The sequence below is a fragment of the Balearica regulorum genome, chromosome 1 (genome assembly GCF_011004875.1).
Source record: "Balearica regulorum gibbericeps isolate bBalReg1 chromosome 1, bBalReg1.pri, whole genome shotgun sequence".
Classification (NCBI taxonomy): Eukaryota; Metazoa; Chordata; class Aves; order Gruiformes; family Gruidae; genus Balearica; species Balearica regulorum.
In genome coordinates this window covers 135,803,365-135,827,129 of record NC_046184.1, presented here as the reverse complement: position 1 = coordinate 135,827,129, position 23,765 = coordinate 135,803,365, and the positions used below count along the sequence as shown (strand labels likewise).

Genomic DNA, 23,765 nt, shown 5'->3' with positions numbered 1-23,765 from the left:
ATCTCCTCTCAAAATACGTTCCATTTCAGTGGCTTTTAGCCTGTCATGCAAGGAAAGTTAGGTCAGAGAAGTTCACAAAAGATAGCTAAGAAAAATACTCATTGCTAGTAGGCTGACATTTGTTATGCAGGGAATCACACCTTCATGGACAATTTTTAGTAGTCCACAAATAGAAGAAGGAAATTTTTTTTTTTTTTTTTTTACAGAAGCTCCAGTGCAAAAATAATTATTGTAAGGGGCTCTATGGCCTGTGTTACACAGGAGTCCAAATGAGGTTACCACAGAGGTTTTGCTTTGGTCTTTTCATTGCAACTCAGAGGGTTGCCTGTACAACAGAGCTAAACATTCATGCGTATTCAGTTCTCTGCAGAGCCTAACTTATATCTCATAGTAGGGAATTTGGCTGTATGGCTCTCCGGACATTGTAAAGGACACAATGGTGCCATTTATAAATGTTGTCATTGCTGAATGATTCCTTAGAGGAATATTTAATATTTTCTTCTTGGTTCTAGTTATCCCTGACAAGTTAGTGAAGGAAATGGCAAGAATCCCTGGAACAGCTAAGGACACAATTAAGAAACTTCTTGCACATAAAAACAGTGTGAAAAAGCATGAAACACTCAAGAATGTGATCCCAGAACCAGCCGTGACACCGTCTTCTAAGACCCACTTGCAGTTACTGGACTATGAAGGTGGTATTGATCTTGGTGGGAGCTACAGTGAGGAAGAGAAAGAAACTGAAGCTACTCCAGAAGAGAAGGCAGAAGAGTCAGATGAAGAGGATAAGGAAGATTTTGAGAATCAAATTGACTATGAGCAAAGCCTTAGAGGAGATGTCTTTTGTAAGTTTCTTCATTTTTAAAAAAATCTAATTTAAATGTAAAAATATATATAAACACTAACAAAATCATCACAAAACATTACAGCCATTTTATCAGAATTTACTTGTAGAAAATGAAAAGCCAGCATACCTACTGGTGAGACTAAAGGTATCAGAATCTTCCTTTTAGGGGAATCTGCAGTCAATGTGAGCACAGAGGGAGTGCACCATCCTGACCGGCGCTCCACAGGCTGTGCTTTCAGAGCAGCTTAGACATAGCACATAGCTTCTCCCCATTTTCTTCGCAGAAGCCCCAGCAAAACAAGATAGCGTGCTGCTTCATTACGAATAAGACAATAATTAGCTTTGATTCATGATAGGCATACTCATCATCCTAAGTAGTTTGCTTTGTTCAGAGGAAAAACAGACTTTGGTGTCCTTGTGTTTCAAATAATACAGACCATATAATAGGCATGACTGTTGTTCATGTCATTCCCAACAGAAAAATAACTATGTGAATCACAGAGATCCCTTTTGTTTAAATGTGGGAGTTTATCTGAATGGACACTCTCCAATTTAAAGCATTTGATGGTATTTGAGCAGGAGTCTTGCTTAATTTCTGACATTAGTCATTTATCAGGAAGATTGACATAGGTTTCCTCAGTCTGCTTTCAGGTGTTTCCTTCCAACTATCATCTGGTATGCTACGCAATTTCTTTCCATGTTCTTTAAGGTTTTCAAGTGCATTTTATTTGGCTTTTAGTACATCTGTCTCAGTCAAACATTCTTCAAGGTAGTGGCAAAAACATGTAATATGAAAAATACACCCTACTAACAGTTTATTCATGATACTTTCTCTTTTCCAAAGTATAGAAAAATAATAAATACTATCCCACAGTAATTAAAATTATGCACCATATTTCATAGTGATAAAATGAACACAAATGAAGTTTAAGTTAGCATTCAAATTGTTGTTATTTGATTTAAAAAGACACATAAGTATAATTTTTTTTAAAGGAAAGATCATTTTAAAATCCTCTGGAAAAATGGTCTGTAATAGTGCTACTATAAGAAAGCCAAGAAAAAAATGTCATTATTCACCTAAATACATTTGAGAGTACTCAAAGGCATACTTCTAAAACTGCTTTTTTTTCAGTTTTCAGTGGTAATTGGCCTATTTCAGTTCAGGCTAAGGATTAGACTAATATTGCTTCCCCAAATTATGCTAGCAAGCTGATAAACTGAGTGAAGTCAGGTCTTTGTTCACCAGCCTCCTCCCTTCCTGCAAATATTAACAGTGAGTGCTTATGGCATATTTCAAGTTCACTGACAATACCAAACTGGGGAGGGTGACCCATACGCTTAAGTGCAGCGCTGCTATTAAGGGGGACCTAGCCAGGCTGTGGAAATGGGCTGACAGGAACATTATGAAGTTCAACAAAAGCAAATGCAAAGGGAGAGAAAAGCCTCGTGTGACATTACAGACATGGGATGACTGGTTAGGAAGAAGCTTTGCAGAAAAAGGGAGGTGATTCCTCCCCTCTATTTGGCACTTGTGAGAGCACATCTGAGGTGCTGTGTCCAGTTTTGGGCTCTCCATTGCAAGACAGATGAGGACATACTGGCATGAGTTTAGCAGTGCTCCACCAAGATCAGGGGCCTGAAGAACATGGTACATGAGGAGAGGCTGAGAGTAACTCTTTTTTCAGCCTTAAGAGGAGAAGGCTAAGGGGAGATCTTGTAGCTGTCTTCAGCTGTCTAATGGAAGGTTATATAGGGAAGGCACAGCCAGACTCTTCCTGAAAATATACAGCCTCTCTTCTCTGACTAGAAGCAATAAACCCCAGGTCTTCTGATGGCCAATCTCATACTTTTACACTTAGAGAATTCTGTTTCACACACATGTCCACTGAAATACTATCCTAAAGAAGGACTCTTCCCAATCATGCTAATTAATCCAAAGCTGGCCATAATTTTGCAGAAAGTATGGAGAAAGTGAGCAGAAGACAGTTGCGATATATATGGTGACTTTCATTAAGAGTAGGTTCTCAGATGGTCAAGCTTCTTCTCGAAGGTAAGTCAATGGGAAGCTTGCATGTGCCAAAAGACTAGTGTGAATTGACCAGCACTAGTAATACCAGATACGTACAGCTAAATGTGGTTAGACTGGGCAGGACTCAAAAAGATTGACTCATTAACTGCAAAATGCTAGTGGAACCTGAAAGGGTATTTACCCTCAGCAAGAGTGTGCTTCCTCGTAGTTGTGATTTCTGTTGGGACAAAAGCTTTTCTTTCCAAACAGAACTGCAGGGGCATAGTACTAATAGGTTCTGTTAACAGTTATCTTAAATAATAAATTAAATATTTATAAGTAATACTGTTATTAGTTATAGATACATTTATTCAAAATTCTGTGCCATTCCGCTTCCTCAATTGTGAGGCAAGGCAGCCTGTTAGAAAAAAAATCAAAAAATAAAATCATGCAAGTCAGTCCTCCTATCCCTTTCTGCCTTTCTGCGATGGATGGATTGAGGGAGGTAGCTCAGACATATCAACAGGTTTCTTCTGTAACCTGCTTGGACAGGTCGGGAAGGGTTGCCAGAAATAGTGCCCTTATGGTAGGGTCACCATCTTTTTTGGAAAAAAAGGCCGTAGGGCTCTGGTCTCTATGCCTGGTGATACAAGGGGAACATGCTCTCCTGTACTGGGCTACGTGACCTGATGCAACTGCTGTTGAGTACTCAGTGTTAGACTATTTGGAATGCATTCATTTCCCAGATTTCAGTTTGAGTGAGGGCACACAGGGAAAATCCTTTGTCCATAGGAAAAGTCAAATAATCTACAAGAGATTTTTGTCATGATGTTTGGTGAGATTCTTTTTCAAGGACTTTCTCAACCAAATGAGGACATTTAAACACCATATACCCGGGCTAGGCAGAGACTACTTGTTTCTACAAAATTGCCACTACAACTGACAGCAGTCACAATGAGTAGTATTGCTTGAAAATATTAAAGCACTGTGTTTTATCTGTAATTTTGTCTATACTGTCTTTGTTCCAGTCACATTTGGCTGGAACTTTTCATTATTATTATAAGGGATTTTTATGCTGAACATGCTAGAGAGATTTTATTTTGCCAGGGGATACTGACAGAAGGTTGGTGTGCATCTTGCTACAGGGATACTAGTATGCCCAAGATGTAGTTTCATTAACTATGTGAACTCTGCATTATTTATGGCTTTCTTGTTTGATACCAACTGTGTACAGGACTTAAGGTATTGTGCCATTTGCATTTTTCTTTCAGGATGGGTTGCATATGTTAACTGTGTTTCCTTTCCTTTTAAATTTACATATGCTATGCTTGATCCTTGTTACTATAAAAATTCAGTCATGATTTAGGCACTTAATTGCTTGAACATTTGCCTTTAAAAACACTTTCATTTTTAACGATTTTGAATGATCCTTTGGAGTACATGATTAGCTCAAATTTACAGCTCGTAAACTTACTCATCTTCCCCCCCTCCCCCCCGCTGATATCTATTCAGCAGTGATTCCTTTACTACCACATTAAGTTCCTCCATATAATCCCCTCAGGTATTCACATAGCATCTGCCTTTTGTATTATTAATAACGGTATTGGTTATCTTCCAGGAAGAGTAGTTAATCAGGAAAAATGGGCAGGTAACACTTTTCAGAGATCCTAATTATTATTTTTACATTTATGTATTATTTTATCATAGTAGTTTTACTACATAATAAATATATAGTGAGACATGGAAAAATACTGTAGGGAAAAAAGGAATTATTATATGGAGATTGAAATTATTAAAATAGACCAACTATCAAAATACACGACCTTCATGAAAACTACTACCCACAGGTATTTTTGAAAGCACAGTAGTTAGTTAAAGATAGCAAAGAGAAGCCCCAACATTCAAGAAATGTCAAAATTAAGGTCATCTGTGAAAACTTAAATTTTTCTTCTTATATTTTAATACCTTATGATACAGTCTGCAATGACTTTAAATGAGTATTTTCCATAGGATCCTTACCTTGTTCAGTGTGAAGGAAGAACCTGTCCTGCTGTAAGAGGTGCAGTTTAATAAACAGGACTCCGACCTACAGATTGCAAAAAATTGCAGATGTATAAAAAATGAGAATAAACCAAAGTATTGGAAAGCTCCTCACTGTATGAGAAATGTCCTTTCTGCACATGGAAGAAGACACAGAGAGGTGGACCAAAGTGCTTCTTTATATAAGAAATGACTGTACAGATGCTACACTCAAACTAGAGGTGAACTTACAGTGCACAACCTTAATTCTGTCATTTTCTAACATTTTGGTGCTTTTTGTGTCCCATTCATAATCCAGAATGGTATTGCCAACTGCAACTAAATTCTATATTCTGTACTTCATCAGTTTATGAAACTCATATCATGCTTAAACCATTCCCGTAGCTATGTTAATTCCAGAGCCCCTTCCTTTGATAGCACCAAGAACGATAAAGAGGTTTTGGTTTTCTGGTTTCTTTGGCAATACTAAAAGTGGACTGTTTCTCTTAACGGGTTCTAGACTCTTAATTCTGAACAAGAGCAGTCTCTTAGTCAGGATGTTTGATCTTAATCTTATTCTTTTCCGATTAGACCACTGTGTGAGTGAATAATGCTCAGACCACAGCTCAGTCCACAGCTATAGATAAAAGGCTCAAAAGATGTCAGACATCTGGCAAAAGTAATTCTTTCAGAGGAGGATGTGGTAGCAGAGATGTGGCATACTCCTTTGAGTCTGACATAGAGATATACCGTATATATAGGAAGCTGGTCTTCATTTTACTGCCTCTTACACTCTGCTTGTTTTTTTTAGAGTGCCCACTCTGGTTTTCTGGGAAGGGTTTATGGGCTTTGAACATCAGAGAGCAGTGTTAGAAAGACAGTGAGTACCATTTTTGTGAGAGTTCCCACATCCTGCAGTTTCAGGCACTTTAGAATTCTACGTATTAGAATTACCAACAGTGAGTTACTTTTCCGAAATTTTGTGTGTTATTTTTACATTTAGACTAACTACACTACCTAGGCAAAACCAGGCATAGGCATTTTACAGGGGAGAGAAAAATCAGCCAGCCATAACAAGAAATAAAAATATACCACATTGCCCACAACTAGCACGCTTAAATACATGGGTGCTTATATTCCGCTATATATCTGTTCTTCCAGTATAGCTGCCTCAGCAAGAGCTCAGTGTGATGCCAGAGATGATTAATAAGAAATACAGTCCCACTAACAGGAAAAAAAAGGAATTAAAGCTTTAAGGATAGCACATGCATTACTGCAGACAAATAGAAAATTACTTCCAAGCTATAAACCAAGCCATAATTTTTCAGACAAAAAAGTCATTTCCAAATGCACTATAAGTAATTTTTTTATACAGCACTTGGCAAAGCAGAGAGGTGAAACCAAGTGCACATAAAGGAAAATCTATGTGTTTTCCATAAGCTCCTCTAGCACCACAGAATCACTTACCAGTTGCTTATGAGTGCTTTTGTACTGTTTCTGAAAGGTGCCCATAAAACAGTGCTCCACAGACCTATTCTACTGAGCTTGTTGGGAGTTTGGCTTCTTTTTTTTTTTTTTTACTTTTTTTTTCCTTTGAACCTTTTAATATTGCAGTTTAGACGAAGCAGTGCTTTTCCAGATGTGCTCCTGAACCTTCCTATTGCTTTCATGATCTCATTGGCCCTTATTTGACTTGTAGACTGACTTGAGGGTCTATCTACATGGTATTACGTGTCCTGGAAACATTCAAGGTCCAGTTGGATGGGGGTCTGAGCAACTTGATCTACTTGAAGATGCCCCTGCTCATTGCAGGGGGGTTGGACTAGGTGATCTTTGAAGGTCTCTTCAAACCCAACCCATTCCATGATTCTATGATTCTACTTCCCAGGCGGAGCTGAGCTCACTCCAGTTGTGCTCCAAGCCAGCCAGGTGCAAGCCAGCTCCAAGCAAGAAGTCAGTCAGAGCTGGCACAACTGGCAGACAAGTGCTAACAAACCTGTCTGACAGGCGGAGTGAACTGGTGCCTGCCTACACTTCTAGGAGGACACTGCTGTGCTCTGTATGAAAGGATATGCTTGAACCTAATTAGCTCTTTTGCTCTTTTAGTGGCAGTTATCTTTGTTTACTGAGCGATCTAAAGGTCCCCTGACAGGGGAGATGGCTAGGAGGTGGCTTTCAAAACTCATCTATTTGATTATGTGCACTGCTTCTGGAAGCCTGGTGTTTTTTAAAGTGTAATTCTAGTTTCATGTATAAATTTGTTTTTAAATTCCCTTCATGGCAGTCTATTTAGGCACGTGTGTACTAGATCAATGTCTCGATGCTTCTTTTCAAGACTGCTTTCTCATTTTCTGAGGTTATTGCTAAGGAGTGTTTCCATGATTGCGGACATCCTCAGTAGTTTCAGAATTGGTTTATGTGAGTCCTGTTATTTTTTATGGAAGTAGTTTTAGCTAGATAGAGCTGGCTGAGACTGTTCTATTTTGCAGAAAGTCTCTTTCCTTGCTGCAGTTTCTGATATGTAATACAATTGACAAACTGCAGCTAACATGGCTCAAAGAGATTCCTCCTCCTGAGAACCAGGGCAATACTCAGATATATGTTGCAGATTGCAACACTGAATTTCTTGCAAATGCAAGAACCTGTGTCAGCAACAAGGTGGCTGTTCTCAGAACCAGAACATCACCAATTTACTTACGCTCAGCTCTTTACAGACATCCATAGACACAGCTCCTATGGAATTGGTGGTAGGTAGTTACACAGGTACTTCTGAAGACCTGGGCATTAGTTCTCTCTGCCACTAGTTCCTGCTCATAAGATCAACCCATCTTACCTCATAAGAGTATTATGATGACATCTTGTGTGGCACCATGATACAAAGGGTTTTATATGTGGAGATTATGTAGTAGCTGTAGATAAGTAGATGGACTCTGCTGTGCCTGAAGTGGGATGTATGTGAGCTTTTGTTGGTGAAAGTACGTTCTTAGGGAAGCACCACTTGACAGCAGAAGAGCTGAGAAGAGCCATGCTGAGTCCTGCCTAGTACTTAGGAGGGGTAAACTTTGCATCCTGGCTATGTCCAATAATGGTCTGATGTAAAATGTAGGCACATTCCAAGAAGTAAGGTTTCTTGGAAACCTTTCTGTAAGCTGAAACTTACAGTTTCTCATAATAAACAGGTGATATCTTCCAGTAAGTAGAGAACCTGAGTGTAATGCCAGACACTGAAAACAAAAATAGATTTGGATACAAAATTTGGCTCTTTTTATGTGCATGACAGTTCTTCACTTGAAGCGTCTGTAGCACACAGCTACACCTGCATGTATATCCCTCAAGTGAATTCAAGTGTAATTCAATAACTCAATGAATAAATCATTCTGGCAGCTGTTGTCTTCTGTTAAATCACTCCACTCTTTCCAGAACTGATCATATTTTAATAGCTGTCTTCATTTTGGCAAGGGTTTTCACAGCCTGAGCCTCTTTCACTAGGTATGAGGCCAAGTTTATGGCATGACAGTAAACTTAACACTTAATCTCTATGTGCCTGTTCCTAAATGTGTATATGTAGACATATATTACTTTGGAGAAAGATATATTAATCCTTGCCTTAAGTAAGAATATTATCCAGGTGATTTAAGCAATGGTCCGGGTGAGGGGAAGGCTGCAAGGGCAACAAGAGAGGACACGCTCCTGGCAGTTCATCAGAAAGCTCGTAAGATTGCATGAGTCTCCTTTCTCGGCTCAATTCAGCACCTCTGGAAGTGCCTCCAGGGCCTCTTCGTTAGCGTGTGTTTTCTCTGGTGTACATGCAGAGCAATTTTTGACAGTTTTGAAGGAGAAGAAAGGTTAAGTAGATGGCATAGTCTTTATGGTGCTAGGAGGCTCTGGATTGCAGTGGGTTGTAAGTATACACTTAAAATTGAGTATGTGCTTACAACTGTATGTTAAAGTATTTCAGTGGAAAGCCCTAGCTCGCTGGAACTCATGGGAACAAACTGCGCTCTGAACAAATGTGCATGCATGTGAAAGTAATGACTTTTAAAATATTTGGCATTTGCGACTTTCTAACAGCATGTATGATACAATGCAGAGTAAGGAAAAGTATGCGGAGTAGGGAAAAGTAACTGCCATTTCCATAGCCCCTATCATCTGGCACTGTCCAGGAAGTCTGAGCTGTTCTTAGCACTGCTGCCCATGTGGTGTGGCTGAAAAGTGAACTTCAGTCTGTCAGACTTTTCACTAACACCTTCTGTAAGCAATAATCCAAAGGAGCCTCCCTCCCTCCTCTTCTAAAATGGCACATTTAAGCTCCTCCTGTTTTCATAGGTGTATATGTATATGTCATAGATATCATCTGCCTATGTGTTTGCAAAGGATAGAATCCTCTGCCAGTGTAAGCAGATCTTCCCTTGTTTCCTGTATGATTAGTTACTTACACAGGCTCTGCACAAAGAAGTTGAGACTATAATTTTTTTTAATGAGTGCACTTCTCTATTAATCACTGAAAATAGTACAAAAGAAACTAATCACAGAACTTTAAAAATAGAGTATTTTAGAGTATTACTTCAAATAAATAAGAGTTTTCAACAAGCTTCTATGGCTTGGTAGTTCATCAGACAGGAGAGGTTTTGCTTTGGTCTCTGAGGCTGCTGCTGAAAAATAGTGCTTCTTGAGTAACTACCTCCTTTAGGCTAGTATCAGGTGGCCAAGAAGGCCAGCAGCATCCTGGCTTGCATCAGGAATAGCGTGGCCAGCAGGACTAGGAAAGTGATTGTGCCTCTTTACTCAGCTCTTGTGAGGACACACCTCGAGTCCTGTGTTCAGTTTTGGGCCCCTCAATACAAGAAGGACATTGAGGTGCTGGAGCATGTCCAGAGAAGGGCAACAGAGCTGGTGAAGGGTCTGGAGCACAGGTCTGATGAGGAGCGGCTGAGGGAACTGGGGTTGTTCAGTCTAGAGAAAAGGAGGCTGAGGGGAGACCTTATTGCTCTCTACAACTCCCTGAAAGGAGGTTGTAGTGAGGTGGGTGTTGGTCTCTTCTCTCAAGTAACAAGCAATAGGACAAGAAGAAATGGCCTCAAGTTGTGCCAGGGGAGGTTTAGATTGGATATTAGGAAAAATTTCTTCACTGAAAGAGTGGTCAGGCATTGGAACAGGCTGTCCAGAGAGGTGGTGGAGTCACCATCCCTGGAGGTGTTCAAAAAACGTGTAGACGTGGCACTTCGGGACCTAGTTTAGTAGGCATGGTGGTGTTGGGCTGACAGTTGAACTTGATGATCCTAGAGGTCTTTTCCAACCTTAATGATTCTATGATTCTATTCTACGATTTCTGTCTTCTAGAGGGCACCTAACATTCATTGACTGTGCTGCTGTACCCACTCTTCCAGTTTGGTACAAGACATGTCAACCAGTTTTTACAAAAGAACTTGTTTGGGGGTTTCCACCAGGTTTCCACAGCATCAGGCTGTGTTTGTCAGTTGTTGCAGGGCGGATGAGGAAGAGGTAGGGCAGTTGCTGCACCTTTCCTTCCCAACAGACAGCAGAGCTGATCAGGTTTGCAGGAGAACACGTACCCCAGCAGGGAGTACAGCTTCAGAAAAATAATTTCCTGGGGCACAGCAGTACCAGCTATCACTTACCTGAAGCTGTGGGCCTTTGATCCCCCAATGTTTATGGCTTTCACAAAGTCTCTGACATTACCCATTTTTTGAGGCTGCTGTTGGCAAAGTGCTGCCAAGCTGTTGAGTCGTTGTCATTGTTGCCTGGTAGAGTTCAGGTACTTCAATCATTAGTTGAAGTTTTGTAGCAAGAAAGCAGATCACTGTGCGAAAGAAAGATCATGTTCAATGTTTTATGACCCTGTGAATCTTGTTGCTCCGTTGCCCACAGCTTAGAAGGCACAGTACTGTGGAAAACAGCAAGTTAAATTTTAAAATTCAGAGTTAGCAGCTAACTGGGGTTAGGAATGTGAGTTTGGTGGTGGAGTGGAAAACACATACATTGAGTTATTTAAAGAAATGATGGCAACTGGTATAAAAGAATAAAGTTCCATTTTCTGTTCCCGTGATGATTCAGCACTTGACAAGTTGTTTTCCCTAGTTCCCAAGGTGAAAGAAGCAGCTGCCTTCGGCCCTGTCCTGGCACAGAGGAAAGTTCCAGTGTTGAGACCAGAGCAAGGAGGTAGATTATTTTTATTCTACAGTATTTATTTTCCTATATCTATTGCATGTTTTCATGACAACCTATATTAGCCAAGCCAGAACCAGTTTAAAAGCCTTTAACATAAAACAAAGGTTTGGTGAGTGCCATACGTACAGTATCTGGCCAAACCATTCTGCCAGTTCCAATGTGAGAAGCTGGTTTTTTGTCCTATTAACTGTTTATAAGCCATGTATAGAAAGTTCCCCTCCATTGAAACTTGACTTGCAATTGAATTTCACTTGATTTATTTCATAGTCATGAAAAAATAGTCATTTCTATCATCTACAAAATGAAATCATGTTAGAAGAGTGTTGCATAGCACGCAACAATATGCCAATGTCGTTCAGCCATATTCTCTTGGTTTTTCTCCTGGTCCTCTGTCTGAAGTCAATAGGAGTTTCCCCTGAACAAGACTGAATAAATATTTACCCTGAATCTTAAATAGCCTGGCTATGAATTTATGATAGTTCTCAGTTTATCAGTAAGTCCTATGGATATCAGAGTAAGATGTTACTACCTATTCTTTCTCACATTAAGAAATTGTTGTAAAATCATTCAGGGGAGCATACAAGGTCCAAGACCTGTCAATTTATGTACACAACTTCTGCCATGCCTTACGAAACTGCTTCATGCACCTTCAAACCGAAAACTGTAGCTCTGGTCAAAGCAGAGCATAAAGGCAGATCAAAGGGCACTCTTGCCCTCTCTCCTGGTGAGAAGCAGTTTCCCTGTGATGGACAGAATCATGAAGGTGACTATAAGGACTTGCTTATGAGAGTCATGGAAAAAGCAGAATCCAAAAGGAGGGGACTGAGAGATCGTATTGAGCTGACGCATTTACAGGGCAGCAGCGTCCTCCTGGGCAGTTACCAGCCAAGTGGGCAGGGGCTGAAATGTTGGGATTGGCTGTACCTGAGATTATTCGTAGGACAAGGTGGGTTTCACCCAAAACCAATCCACAAATACTTCCAAACCTTAAACAAAACAAAACAAAACAAAACTGACAGATGTACTTGCTGACACTAAGGATAAGATACTGGGGGTTTTCCAATTCAGCAAGCACTAATCTCAGAAACAATGGATTTCTACAGTAAAGCTCTCTAAATGCCATGTAGTACACTTCTCTTTCTCACGATAAGAAATATGATACATGAAAAGAACAAAAAAGGATGCTTCTTTCTGAGGAAATTCAGATGGCTGCGTATTAATCTGATCTGTCATGCTTGCATTGCAGTGCTTCTTTGTGTATGTAATGCTTTTCATCTGCAGTCGCGAAGGCTGTGGTGCGCTCTGGGTGACACCCTTTTTCAGTATGCTCTAAAGGTCAACTGATTTGGGCTGTTCCCAGCTCCATGTAGTATGAGTATCAGGATTCCTCTCATGGGAGGCCAGCTTCTCTCTTTCGATGGCTAGAACTGGAGCTTGAGCATCTGAGCTGATTACAACTACAGCAGTGTAACAAATGGAGAGAGGAAAGCTCTAAAGTTGGCAGATCCCAAACCAATTATGATGCTAGAGTTCAAAACTAACACCTCCAACTATACCTGGTGATCAGCAGGCACTCAATACAGAGGTCACAGCATATAAACTGATGTGCAGGTGGAAGATTGGCAGTAAAAAGACACAATAGATTCTCCTGTGAGTTAAAAGAAAGAATTGCTCCATAAATTCTAATGTTTTGCTTTTTTGCAATTTAATCTAGGTCAACACTATCTGAACTGAGATTGTAGATAATTTTTGAATGACATATACATTCCTAACTGATTGAATAAAGAACAAGTTTTTTTTATCAGTACTTAAGCGATAGTGCTCCTGTTATCTCTGAGTCTCCATTGCCAATTTTTTTTCCAGTTGATTGCAGCTTCAGTCGAGGGGTCTGCGACTGGAAACAAGATGCTGATGATGACTTTGACTGGAATCCTGCTGATCGAGATAGAGGTATTTAAATATCTGTCCTCTAGCTATGCTTTGATTTGATGGCTTACCCCTTACAAAAAAAGGGGGATGGAGGGGAAACCAGAATGGGTAATTAGCTTTCCTATTAGTGGGTTATCTTTATAAAAGAAAAAAGGAGTGAGGGAATCCTGGGAGCGGAAATTGTTTCTTTGAAATATCCAGTGGCAACTGGTAATCAGCAACATATTTCAACATAAATGAATCAAAAGATGAGAAAAATTATTAGAATGTAGCTGTTCAGAATTGCAAGGTAGAAGGCAATGGGAACATTATTAGTTATGCATTCTGTCTCTCCAAGACTGGTAGGGCATTTAACCACACATCTGCCATTTAGCTGGATGTGGCAATGTAGTCACTCACAGGGCTTAGACAGCACTGTGGTAACTGCTCAGAAATCTTCAACTCTGCAAGACCAACTAGTGATGGCACTCCTCAGAATGAGCCAAGAGCAGGGGGCTATTCAAGAACAACCGATACCTGACCTGGTACCGACAGCAGGTCTGCTAAAACCTGAGAAAGAGCTCCATGAGTGCAATGTGCGACTGCTGTGCGGCTGAATATAAAAAAGTGTGGCTGAAGAAACTTGTTTGAAAGGATGTCTTTTCCCTTGCAACACGAAATGTTGCAGAAGCTGCTGCAGTAGGGACTGGTGGATCCTGCAAATCCTGCTGGCCACTTGCTCCAGTTCCTACACACATTCTCTCCCTTTTCCCTCAGTCTTTCCATCCCAGTCTTAATTAATCCTTCCTCTCCTGCTCCATGTATTTTCTTTTCCCCAATTCTGTTCTCTGTCCTGTCACTTCCAGGAAGACCTTACCCTGACCTTACCCCATCTCTCCAAACTTAGATCTGCTGATTGTGACTTTATTTATGAGCCCAGATGTTTTACCACTTTATCACTTTGTGTGTGTCTCTCATTTCATTGGTCATCCAGGATTTGGGGAATAAGCTATCAGTTCCTTTTTGAATTTGTTATCACTGCAGAGGACAGTGGAGAGAGTACTGAGCTACCTCAGGTACTGGAAATGGTCTGACCACAGAGGCAGAGCAGCATGTTTAAGGCTGTTACATTAGAAAAACTGAGATGGTTTTGCCTTTAAAAGATAGTGCAAGGAAGAATGTCTGTAATTGCCAATGAAATATGAACTGATCTCCTCTGTAAACTGATCTGACTGCCAACAGTGCAAGCTTATTCCTTGTAAAGTACACTCCCTGCTGCTTTTCTCCAGTCTGATTTTAAATTAATCAAGTAACACAGCTTCCATGTATTTTCTTAGCAAATAGGTATTGAATTTGCTAATAAATAACACAAGTCCATTGAAGATGTGTTTTCCTTTTTTTTTTCTTTTTTTTTTTTTTTTTTGTGTCAAAAGGCGATGGGTACTACATGGCAGTTCCAGCTTTTGTGGGGCACAAGAAGGATATGGGGCGTCTAACACTTCTCCTCACCAGCCTCAAACCAAAGAGCAGCTACTGCTTGATTTTCAGTTACCGGCTTGCTGGTGAGAGAGTGGGGAAACTCCGAGTATTCCTGGCAAACAAAAAAACTGCTCCTGTCTGGGAGCAGAACAAAGGAAAAGATGAAAGGTGGAGAACTGGAAAAATAGAGATATTTCAGGGGGCTGAAACAACCAGCAGTGTAAGTATACTACAATTTATAAGCCAACTACTATAACTGACACAACAGCTTAATTTCTTAATCCTCAAGTGTTCCGCCAACTGTTTTATAGGTATCACTTCCTGGCAGTTGAAAGGCTTATCTGAAATGGGAAACAGGAGCACACATTTTAGGAGACAGAAAAGTTGTTATCTGGTTGTAAATTCAGAACTGAATTACTCCAGTTGGTTAGGACACTGATGCCAGTAATTCTGTCATTTTGTAAAAAAGCTGCATGAGATCGTAAATTAACACAAGCAATCAAAATCTCTCCTTAATATCTCATGCAACAGAAGCATACATACGTGCCTGTAAAAATGAAAATTTTCCTTTTCATAGAGGAGGATGCTCTCAAACCACACTGAACCAGACCATTAGAGCAAAAGGAGACATTGTGTATAATCAAGGGTGGGCAGTCACCTTAGGAGCAGGACACACTGCCCAACAGGGACACGCTGCCCAACAGGGAGCACTGAAAACTGCCTCAATCAGGACTTCAGTGAGTTTCTCACTGAAATTTTAGGGTCTAGTTTTCGTTTATGTGACTGAAAATTTTCAGTGCTGTGTAAAGGCTTCTGCTGTATAATTGAATACTGTGAGTATAAATGAAATGCAAGCATTTTGCAAGGTTCTTTGCACTGCTGGAATGATGTAGGAAAGCCCTTACATAAATGAGAATCAGACTACAAAATAAAACCCCAGGCATCCTATTCATAAAAATGAACCAACTCTGTATAGTATACATACTATACTCTGTATATACACACACATACTATATAGAGAGAGTAAATGTATATGTAGTATATACACCCAAAACCTAAGGATCCAAATAGATTGAAAATGAACAGTTGTAATGTCTTCAAGAAATGAAGTGCACTAACATCACATACTGTGATAAAACTACATTATTATAATAGGATTTCACTTGATTTGCATTTTCTTTGTACAATGAAAATAAGTAATCTTATTAAAGGAATACATTTCATATTGTAAATCTGCACAGAGGATTATAAGTCTAGTTCAAATAATACACGGAAACTCTAAAAACTGCAATGATTTAAGTCATTAAGTCCTGTATTGTGATAAAACATTCCTCAGATATAGCATAATAACTAATTAAGAGTTACTAAATGGTTGGATAAATGACATTTTCACTGTTAATACATCTCTTTTCTTCTGGCAGGTCACTTTTGAATCAGAACGTGGCAAGGGCAAAACTGGAGAAATTGGAGTGGACAATGTTATACTAATTTCTGGTCTATGCCCAGAAGATACCTGATAATGGCTATTTGAGTATACCAGATTTAATCCTATTTTTAATATTTGCCTTACTAGTAGTGTATTTTTGTATCATTTCCTTTGTAACAAACCCCAAAACCATAAAAGCTGTGCCTTGAACTTAATGCAGAAATGCAAACAGAAAAACTGACATGTGCAAGATGCAGAGTACACTTTTTTATTGAGTTATTCTAATACATGCTTTGAGTGTCGCACTACTGTATTTTATAATTCAAGGTCAGGGTTTCTAAAGTATTATTTGTCTAGCTTTTTTACAAATTCTACATGCTTTTATTCCTTAAAGTTCTTTTCAAGGCTATTCTTAAGTCTTGTGTTTCTTTTCTTCTACTCCACAAGAACATAAAGCAGTATTTAAGAGGATGTCACTACTTCTGGTGACATAATTTTAACTTCTTACTTCATGTGTAGATGTTCAATCTATTCAACAAGTAAGAAGAAAGAGAGGAGCTTTATCTCCTCCTTGATGGAGCTAAGCAAGCTGTAAGTGGAGTTACGTCTTTGAGGAATATTTTCATTACTAATAAAGTATGTAAAATACCTTGTTTGTCATCAGTGTCTTTGTGTCACACAAATCACTCTTTAGAAATCATCCCTTTATTGTTTTGTAAGCATTTAATGTTCATTAGTAACAGATGATGTTACCACCTGGCACTGAAAAAAAGAACAAAAAGAATGACCCATTATTAGCACTTAAGAAACTTCACATTATGTACCGACCTTCAGGAACAAATTGGTTCCTGCTGGATTGCAGGCCTACTTTACCCCACAGTGGTGTGAAAGAATGGTTTTCTTCTTCCAGTAGACACTATAGCCTAGTGGCCACACAATAAGGCTCCTTCTTACACGACTGGAAAAAAAATACCTTTGTTGCAATTTCTCTCACATCCCTTCAAACCTCAGCAAAATGGATGGAGACTATCTGCCATCCCCAGGAGCTGGGAGGGGAGCAGAACTTTCTCCCACAAACTAGGAGCTGCCAGCCCCCACCACACTCACCCCTGCACACACATTTGTATGCGTACATGTACACGTACACATACATGTACAGGTTTGAGGAGGGCCTAGAATCCAGGTTCCACCTTTTCTGAAAAGAAGTTGAATGACAATGCTGTGGAGAACAAGACCATCTTCTTCCATCTTGTGATCTCTTCTGAAAGTACCTAATGATCTGAATCCCAAGAGGACAGAGCTGCCCATGGAGAAGCCCTGGTTCAGGCAATGCTCAGTTAAACATGGGTGTGTACATTTTCCTCTTGGTTAGCAATGTTTATCCCCTTCTAGGTTGACTGCTCATCGATTATTATTAGTGACTCTCTTTATTTCTTATATGAAGAAGGAGACATCCAAAACCACTGAATAGAATTTTATAGAGCAACACTAAAGAACCTTGAAGAATTCAACCTATGTGAACCTGAGCTTTTTAACAAAATACAACTACAAAAGTTCAAATACCTTGAATTGCACCTATGAAGCAAGTCAGGGATGCTTGAGACATTTCTTGTTGAAACACAGTATTTTTGTACTTTGCACACAGTTGAGGAAAGGGTGAGCAAGATGGGGAATGTCTGGGAAGTTTACAATAGCTATGTAACCAGGGAATGCTTGTTCTTTGTTAGAACTGCTTCGTGTTCCAAAACAGGTGCTCTGAGAACTGTACACGGACTTCAGCTTTGACACATGAATTTCCTTCCTGGTGTCTTTAGAGTGCTGAGGAAATGACAGAGTAAGGGCTTGAGAAAACCAAACTCTCTTTAATCCTGGGGCAAAGACTCTGGGAGTTTCAAAGCGAGGGGAAAGTTCCCTCAGTGGCGGATAGGATGCTGACTGTGATCTCAAGATGCCTGAAGAACCTGGTCACAATGAGGCAGAAAAGTGAAACAAGTATTTTTCTAGACTCACTCCTCCTCGTCTGACTCTCTGAAGTTGAACTACCCTTACTGAAGACTGAGAAAATGAAAGATCAATTTTATTGAAATAAAATTCTGTGTCTAGCTTCAAACAGCAATAATTTACATGTACACAGTGCCCATGAAGCCTAAGAAACCTAAAAATCGTTACGGTCTCGACCATTACATTACAAATGATATATGTGAAATATATATACAGAGTAAACCGAGTATACCTAAAAAAGTGCAGTGAGGCAGTTCTTGCATGTGCAGTTATTTGACACGGAAGAATAAATACTGCCTGTGGAAGGCATAATATCTGAAGACTATTTGCTCAATACACAAACAATAGAGAGTAAACATAATGAAAGTGGTCTGATACGGTGCCAGATATGCTGATACTTACTTGTTGTTGGTTGAATCATAGCCTGTCATGAATCATGACTGTGACAATTACTTTAGCAGTAGCATTCCATCCAAAAGACAAGATAAAAATATTTTGCATTTCATGGAACGTGTAAGAAAATTATTTGCACAGATCAGTACAGATTGCAATAGTTGCCATGAGGCTTTCTGTAGTAGATGCAGAGGTTGTTTCTCATTTCTTTGCAATGGATTGTCAGATACAAGCTAACTTGCATCACAGCAGATCATAAAAATAATTCTAGCTTAATGAGATCTGAAGAGCAAAACTGAAACCTTTTTTGTTGTGAATAAATTCAAAGATAAATTCATTATGGATAGACATTGGTATAAACCACATCAGCGCATCAACAGATTAACTGGTACTGTTTGCAACATTCATTCAAAAGATGCAACTGCTCAGGGCAAAAGCTGCATGTTTCTCCTTCAGATGAAGACAGTTAAAGGGCGTATTATGCCCACAGTCATTAATGCCTCAAAATCTTCTTGACAGATTTCCATTAGTGTGAAATGTGAAATCCATTATCTGCTTGATTATTTTAGACAGCAAGGAAACTGCACTAGGAGTGTACAAGTATGCTATAATTGAGTGGCTTGAACTTTGATAACATCATTTGCAACTCTTAAGTCTGATAATAAACTTTGGAGATGGTACTCTGCTTACAAGTTAATGGAAAAAAAGAGCTTCTAGCTAATTACCAAAATCTATACTACATCCTTCAAAAACTACTCAACACTTAAACTTGGATAACAAAAGGTTTCGATCACTTCTCTTCAACTGCCAAAAGAATTAAAGGAGACATTTCATTTTGTCAGCTGTGAATACATGGAAATGCTGAGACTTGTTCCCACAAGATGATTATCATGTAACCTGCAACTGAAAGGAACTTAAAACATTTTCCACCTATTAGAAGTTACTTTTATACATTAAATAAGGATTCCCCACTGCAATTTTTAAGGATCATAAAGATTAAGATAATGAAGAGATGCTTTCAATGACTGATTGCCACTCATAATTACTTCATAATTCCTGTATTTTTTAGGACACAGTCATACATCTGGAGGTACTGGAGGTATTGGAAATAATGAGAACATATTAATGAAAAGCCAAATAACAAGAACATGTGGATAATAATTTATATGGTCATATGTGTACTGTTGCATAAAAGCTCATCACAGAAAAAGATCTTTGATGGAAAAGAATTTCTAATGTTGATAGTTATTAACCTCTCAAATACCTGACTTTAAAGTTTGATTTCAACAAAGTTTGGCATTCAGTTTCTCTGACCTTCCCCCTTCCAAACCCCAGCTCATCAGGAAGTACACATTATAGAACTGTTGAGAGAACACTGACTGATAATTTTTTATTTGGGGAATATTTAGTCTTCAGTGATTCAGTAAAGCATGAAAGCATGACTGAATGTTTTAGAAGATTCTTTCCTTTTCTTTCTTTCTTTTTTTTTTTTAAGGAAATAGCCTAATACTCTGTCTGAAAATCTCACAATTTCTTAATATTTCTGTAATGCATTATACCAATTTCTATTTCAAATACACCCCTGACAATAATATTCTCCTTAGATAGACTTGAGAAATAGTGATTTTTATGTCTGCAGATTGAATATAACTTTAAACCCACAAGTGTTTCATTAATTGATTTTAAAATGAAATAAAAAATATTTCAAAGCTAAATATTATATAGAATAATACAATTTATGATAAACAATTCGTGTATTTGATATCGATAGAAATAAGGTCTGAGTTAAAGGAAACAGCATTTCCCTAGCCTTGCCTTAAAATAGCATTTCTTTCTTTTTTCTTCATAGACTTCTTTTTACTTCCAGGCAAAGATGGCATGCAGGAGCACTGAATAGCTCCACAGTCAGGGCCCAACTCCAAGCACTCCCTCAAATGATTCCCAGGCAGAGCTTGGGAGTCAAAATCCTCCAGGAACCAACCACTCCCAGGAGACAGTTTGCATACAGCAGCCCCATTTTTTTGTGGCATACAGGAGGAGGCGGCATGTTTAATTTCCTGCCGTTTGTTCTGTACGCAGATAATAGCAAAGTTAGCAGCTCATTCAGGTGCTTTAAATCTTCCAGAGCTGACTGCCCTGCTCCATTGCTCGTTGCTTTCTGTGGGCTGTACAGGGAACATCAGTACTTAACTGATGCCCAAAATCTGTTTGCTGACCTGGACACCTCTGGGGTACAGTCAGTAAATCTGAGTCAGGTGGGTAAAGCAGGCAATCAGAATTTGGCCCTTGATTTCAGGCCGACAGCAGTTTAACATTAAATCTCTGTGTTTTGATTCACTGCAGTTTATTACAATTATAATAATATCTGTGTTTTGACTCACTGCAGTATTATAGTTTTCTTGCTATAGTTGATAGCTTAATAAGTGATATTTTTGTGCACTGCATCAGGAGTTGTCTTCTCACCTGAAAACATGAATCAATTTACAATTATATAATAGCATTAAAACACCAGAAGTCATAAACATGATAAAATTATAGAAAATAATGATAAAAAACTTTGAGTAATACATGCCATAATACAATCAGAAACAATATATTTCAAAATCTCCAGAGGTCTCTTCCAACCCCTGCCATTCTGTGATTCTGTGATTCTGTGAAACACCTCAAAAAGTTATTTTTCCCTCAAGAACTGATTTTATTCTAAGCTAAGTAATGTTCACAGCAGATTTTAAAAGTGCTAGAGTAGATCCTGTACTCAAGAAAGCCATGTATTCACTTACAGTGAATTACTCATTAACATTACCAGGATGTAAACATAGGCAGTCCTAATTTTCTTTGCCTTCTTTGAAACTGCCAGAATGTTAAAATAGTCACCTTTTAAAGAGGCAAGGGGGCACTTGTAGAATGGCCCAACTATGTGCGCTATTGAAAATGCGAGTGAAAGTGTGAATAGCAAGGTGACAAAGTTTGCCTTCACGGTTCAAGACAGTCAAACCAAAAGCTGACTGCAAAGAATCTTGCGATACTGGGTGACCGTGTAAGAAAACGGGACGGGAAAATTAATGGTGGGTGACTGCAAAGTAATGGACTAGGAATAAGTAATCTTCTTTATATAGTCAGTGGCTCCAAATCAGCTACTGCCTCTAAGGAACAGGATCTGAGAATAACTGCATTTTCCTTTGAAATGCTCACTTGCACTGAAAAAGACAAAGCCAAGCACTTCAAGCATGTAAATGCCCTATGTCCATACTCAGTTGCCATATATTTTTCCCATATTTCCTGCACTGACATTGCTGTCCACCCTGTCCTGCAGTGGTGGAACACAAAACCACTTAGTAGTTGATTTACTTGCTGGTTCCTTAAGAAGGAGAGTCAATGGACTTACTGGTGGTCATCACAGTTTGGGAGCTCTCTTCTGTACCATCTAGTTACTATTGCAAGAAGACTATGTGTATGTCAACAACCCCAGGGCTCGCACAACAAATTCATATTTGACTAACCAACATCAGACTGGTCAGCTGTGGATGTACAGCAGAAAAAGAGAGGCAGAGAGAGAGAAATGTTTATCTCAATTTCTCTCAAGTTAATTACTGCATGCGGAAGAGATGACTACTACGACTACAGCCATCTGCATCCAGTGTGCCAAGACACAGGATAGGAGAGAGGCTTTGGTTTTGCAATGCACGAAGACATGAAGGCATTACCCTTGCTGTGACAGACTAGCTGGTGGGTCACAGTCATATGAGCATCCCACCTGGTGCCCAGGAACAAGCTGGAGTGGGTTTAACCTACAGTGGCTGGGGCACATGGAAATAAAGAGCACGAGCAACCATAAATAGGAGAGGTGAGCAGTGTTACTGACAAACTCATCCACCACCTGTTCTGAAGGTTTTATCTGATCACACATATGTTCAAAGCCGGCCTAAGGAAATTGTGGGCCTGATTCATCTCCCTCTCAAAACTGGATCAGAGCCAAAAAATGTGAAAATGAACCTTGAAAGAAAGAGCCCCTCAAGACTACTTTGTGTGAATGAATACACTTCAAATGCTGTGAGGGGAGGTACTCTCACAAAATGAAATCTGTCAAGAGTACCAAAGTATGGACCAATTCTTGGATCTCCACAGTCTATGGGCATGAAATTTCTGTAGAATTTGTGTATATTCTGTTCCACATATCACTAAGGATGGAGGAAGACGTGACTGTTTAAAACACTTTGGTCTCCATTTCATTTCATTATAATGATTCACTTAATAGTGCTTGCATTATGTCATTTTTTTCCTTACTTGCTAGCAGAATAGTAGGGAGCCTTTTCATGAACTGAATCATATGTCTAGATAATAGACAGATTTTGGCTTTTTTTCTGGGAACTCTAAAAGCAATATAAATTCAAGACTTACTGACAAAATAACCTTCAAACTGAAGAAATCTTAAACTGAAGAAAGCTCTCCAGAAAGAACTATAGCACTGGACCACAAAATGAATGCCATAGGGAGGGCCTCTTTCTGTGGGCCCTTTTTTATTTCTTTCAAAATTTGCTAGATCTGAGCACCTCTCTTAAGAGATCACAAATCTTGTTATGTATCCAGCCACTGAAGCAAATTGGCCACTACATAACTAAACACTGGAGGAAGTCGACATTAGGCAACCCAAAACCAGGAAAGGGAACTCAGGATGAGGCTCACTAATTGGAACATGGGAGAAATATGAAAGCCAACCTGTAATGCAGGAATACAGGGAGGGATATTTTCATGTTTCCTCTTACTACAAGATTTGGTACCTCAATCAATCATTTCAATTATTAAATAAACAAACCAAACTGTGGATGCCCCATCCCTGGAAGTGTTCAAGGCCAGGTTGGATGGGGCTTTGGGCAATGTGGTCTAGTGGAGGGTGTCCCTGCCCATGGCAGGGGGGTTGGAACTAGATGGTCTTTGAGGTACCTTCCAACCCAAACCATTCTATCATTCTAGGAATTTGAAAGCATTGTGTACTTCTGCTTTTCCTGCTATCCCAGCTGCCCTCCCACACAAAATGGAAATGATTTTGAGAGTTTTATGCTAGAATAGATGTAACTGTATACTTCCACTTAAACCGCATGCAAAGTCTTCTTTTGATGTACATTCCCCTGTCAGGAGACAGATGCCTCATCTAGCTAGTGTCTGTTGGATTTGAGAGACAGATACAATTGCAAAGACATGAAATCTCCTGCCAGTGACAGATTGAGGCATGAACATATTGGCCACTCAGGTTTCCCACAGGAATTCAAGCAGTTGGAAAGAAGTCTTCAAAATCACTGCCGGATATTTTTGTAGTAGCCTTCCACATCTCCAACTTCACTAGTCTGCTATTTGCAGTACCTGTCTCTCTGCTTGTTGCTGCAGCTCTGCTACTCCGGGAACATCCTTTCCTGAACACTAGGCCATCTGGGGGTACTTCTCCTCAGTTGTTCAGTGATTAATCATTCTTGGCTTTCTAGATTTTCAAGGACAATTCTTCC

The 23,765-nt window shown here is 39.4% G+C and overlaps 1 protein-coding gene across 1 annotated transcript in view; it reads left to right on the top strand.

Moving 5' to 3' along the window:
* Positions 1-16,522, top strand: part of EGFL6 (EGF like domain multiple 6) — a 42,493-nt gene extending 25,971 nt beyond the window's left edge. The window contains exons 8-12 of the mRNA XM_075775779.1: positions 513-842; positions 10,971-11,051; positions 12,924-13,010; positions 14,402-14,667; positions 15,869-16,522. Of these exons, the coding sequence (XP_075631894.1) occupies positions 513-842; positions 10,971-11,051; positions 12,924-13,010; positions 14,402-14,667; positions 15,869-15,964 (860 nt within the window). The 3' untranslated portion in view covers positions 15,965-16,522. The remainder of the gene's footprint in view (positions 1-512; positions 843-10,970; positions 11,052-12,923; positions 13,011-14,401; positions 14,668-15,868) is intronic.
* Positions 16,523-23,765: the final 7,243 nt, after the last annotated feature.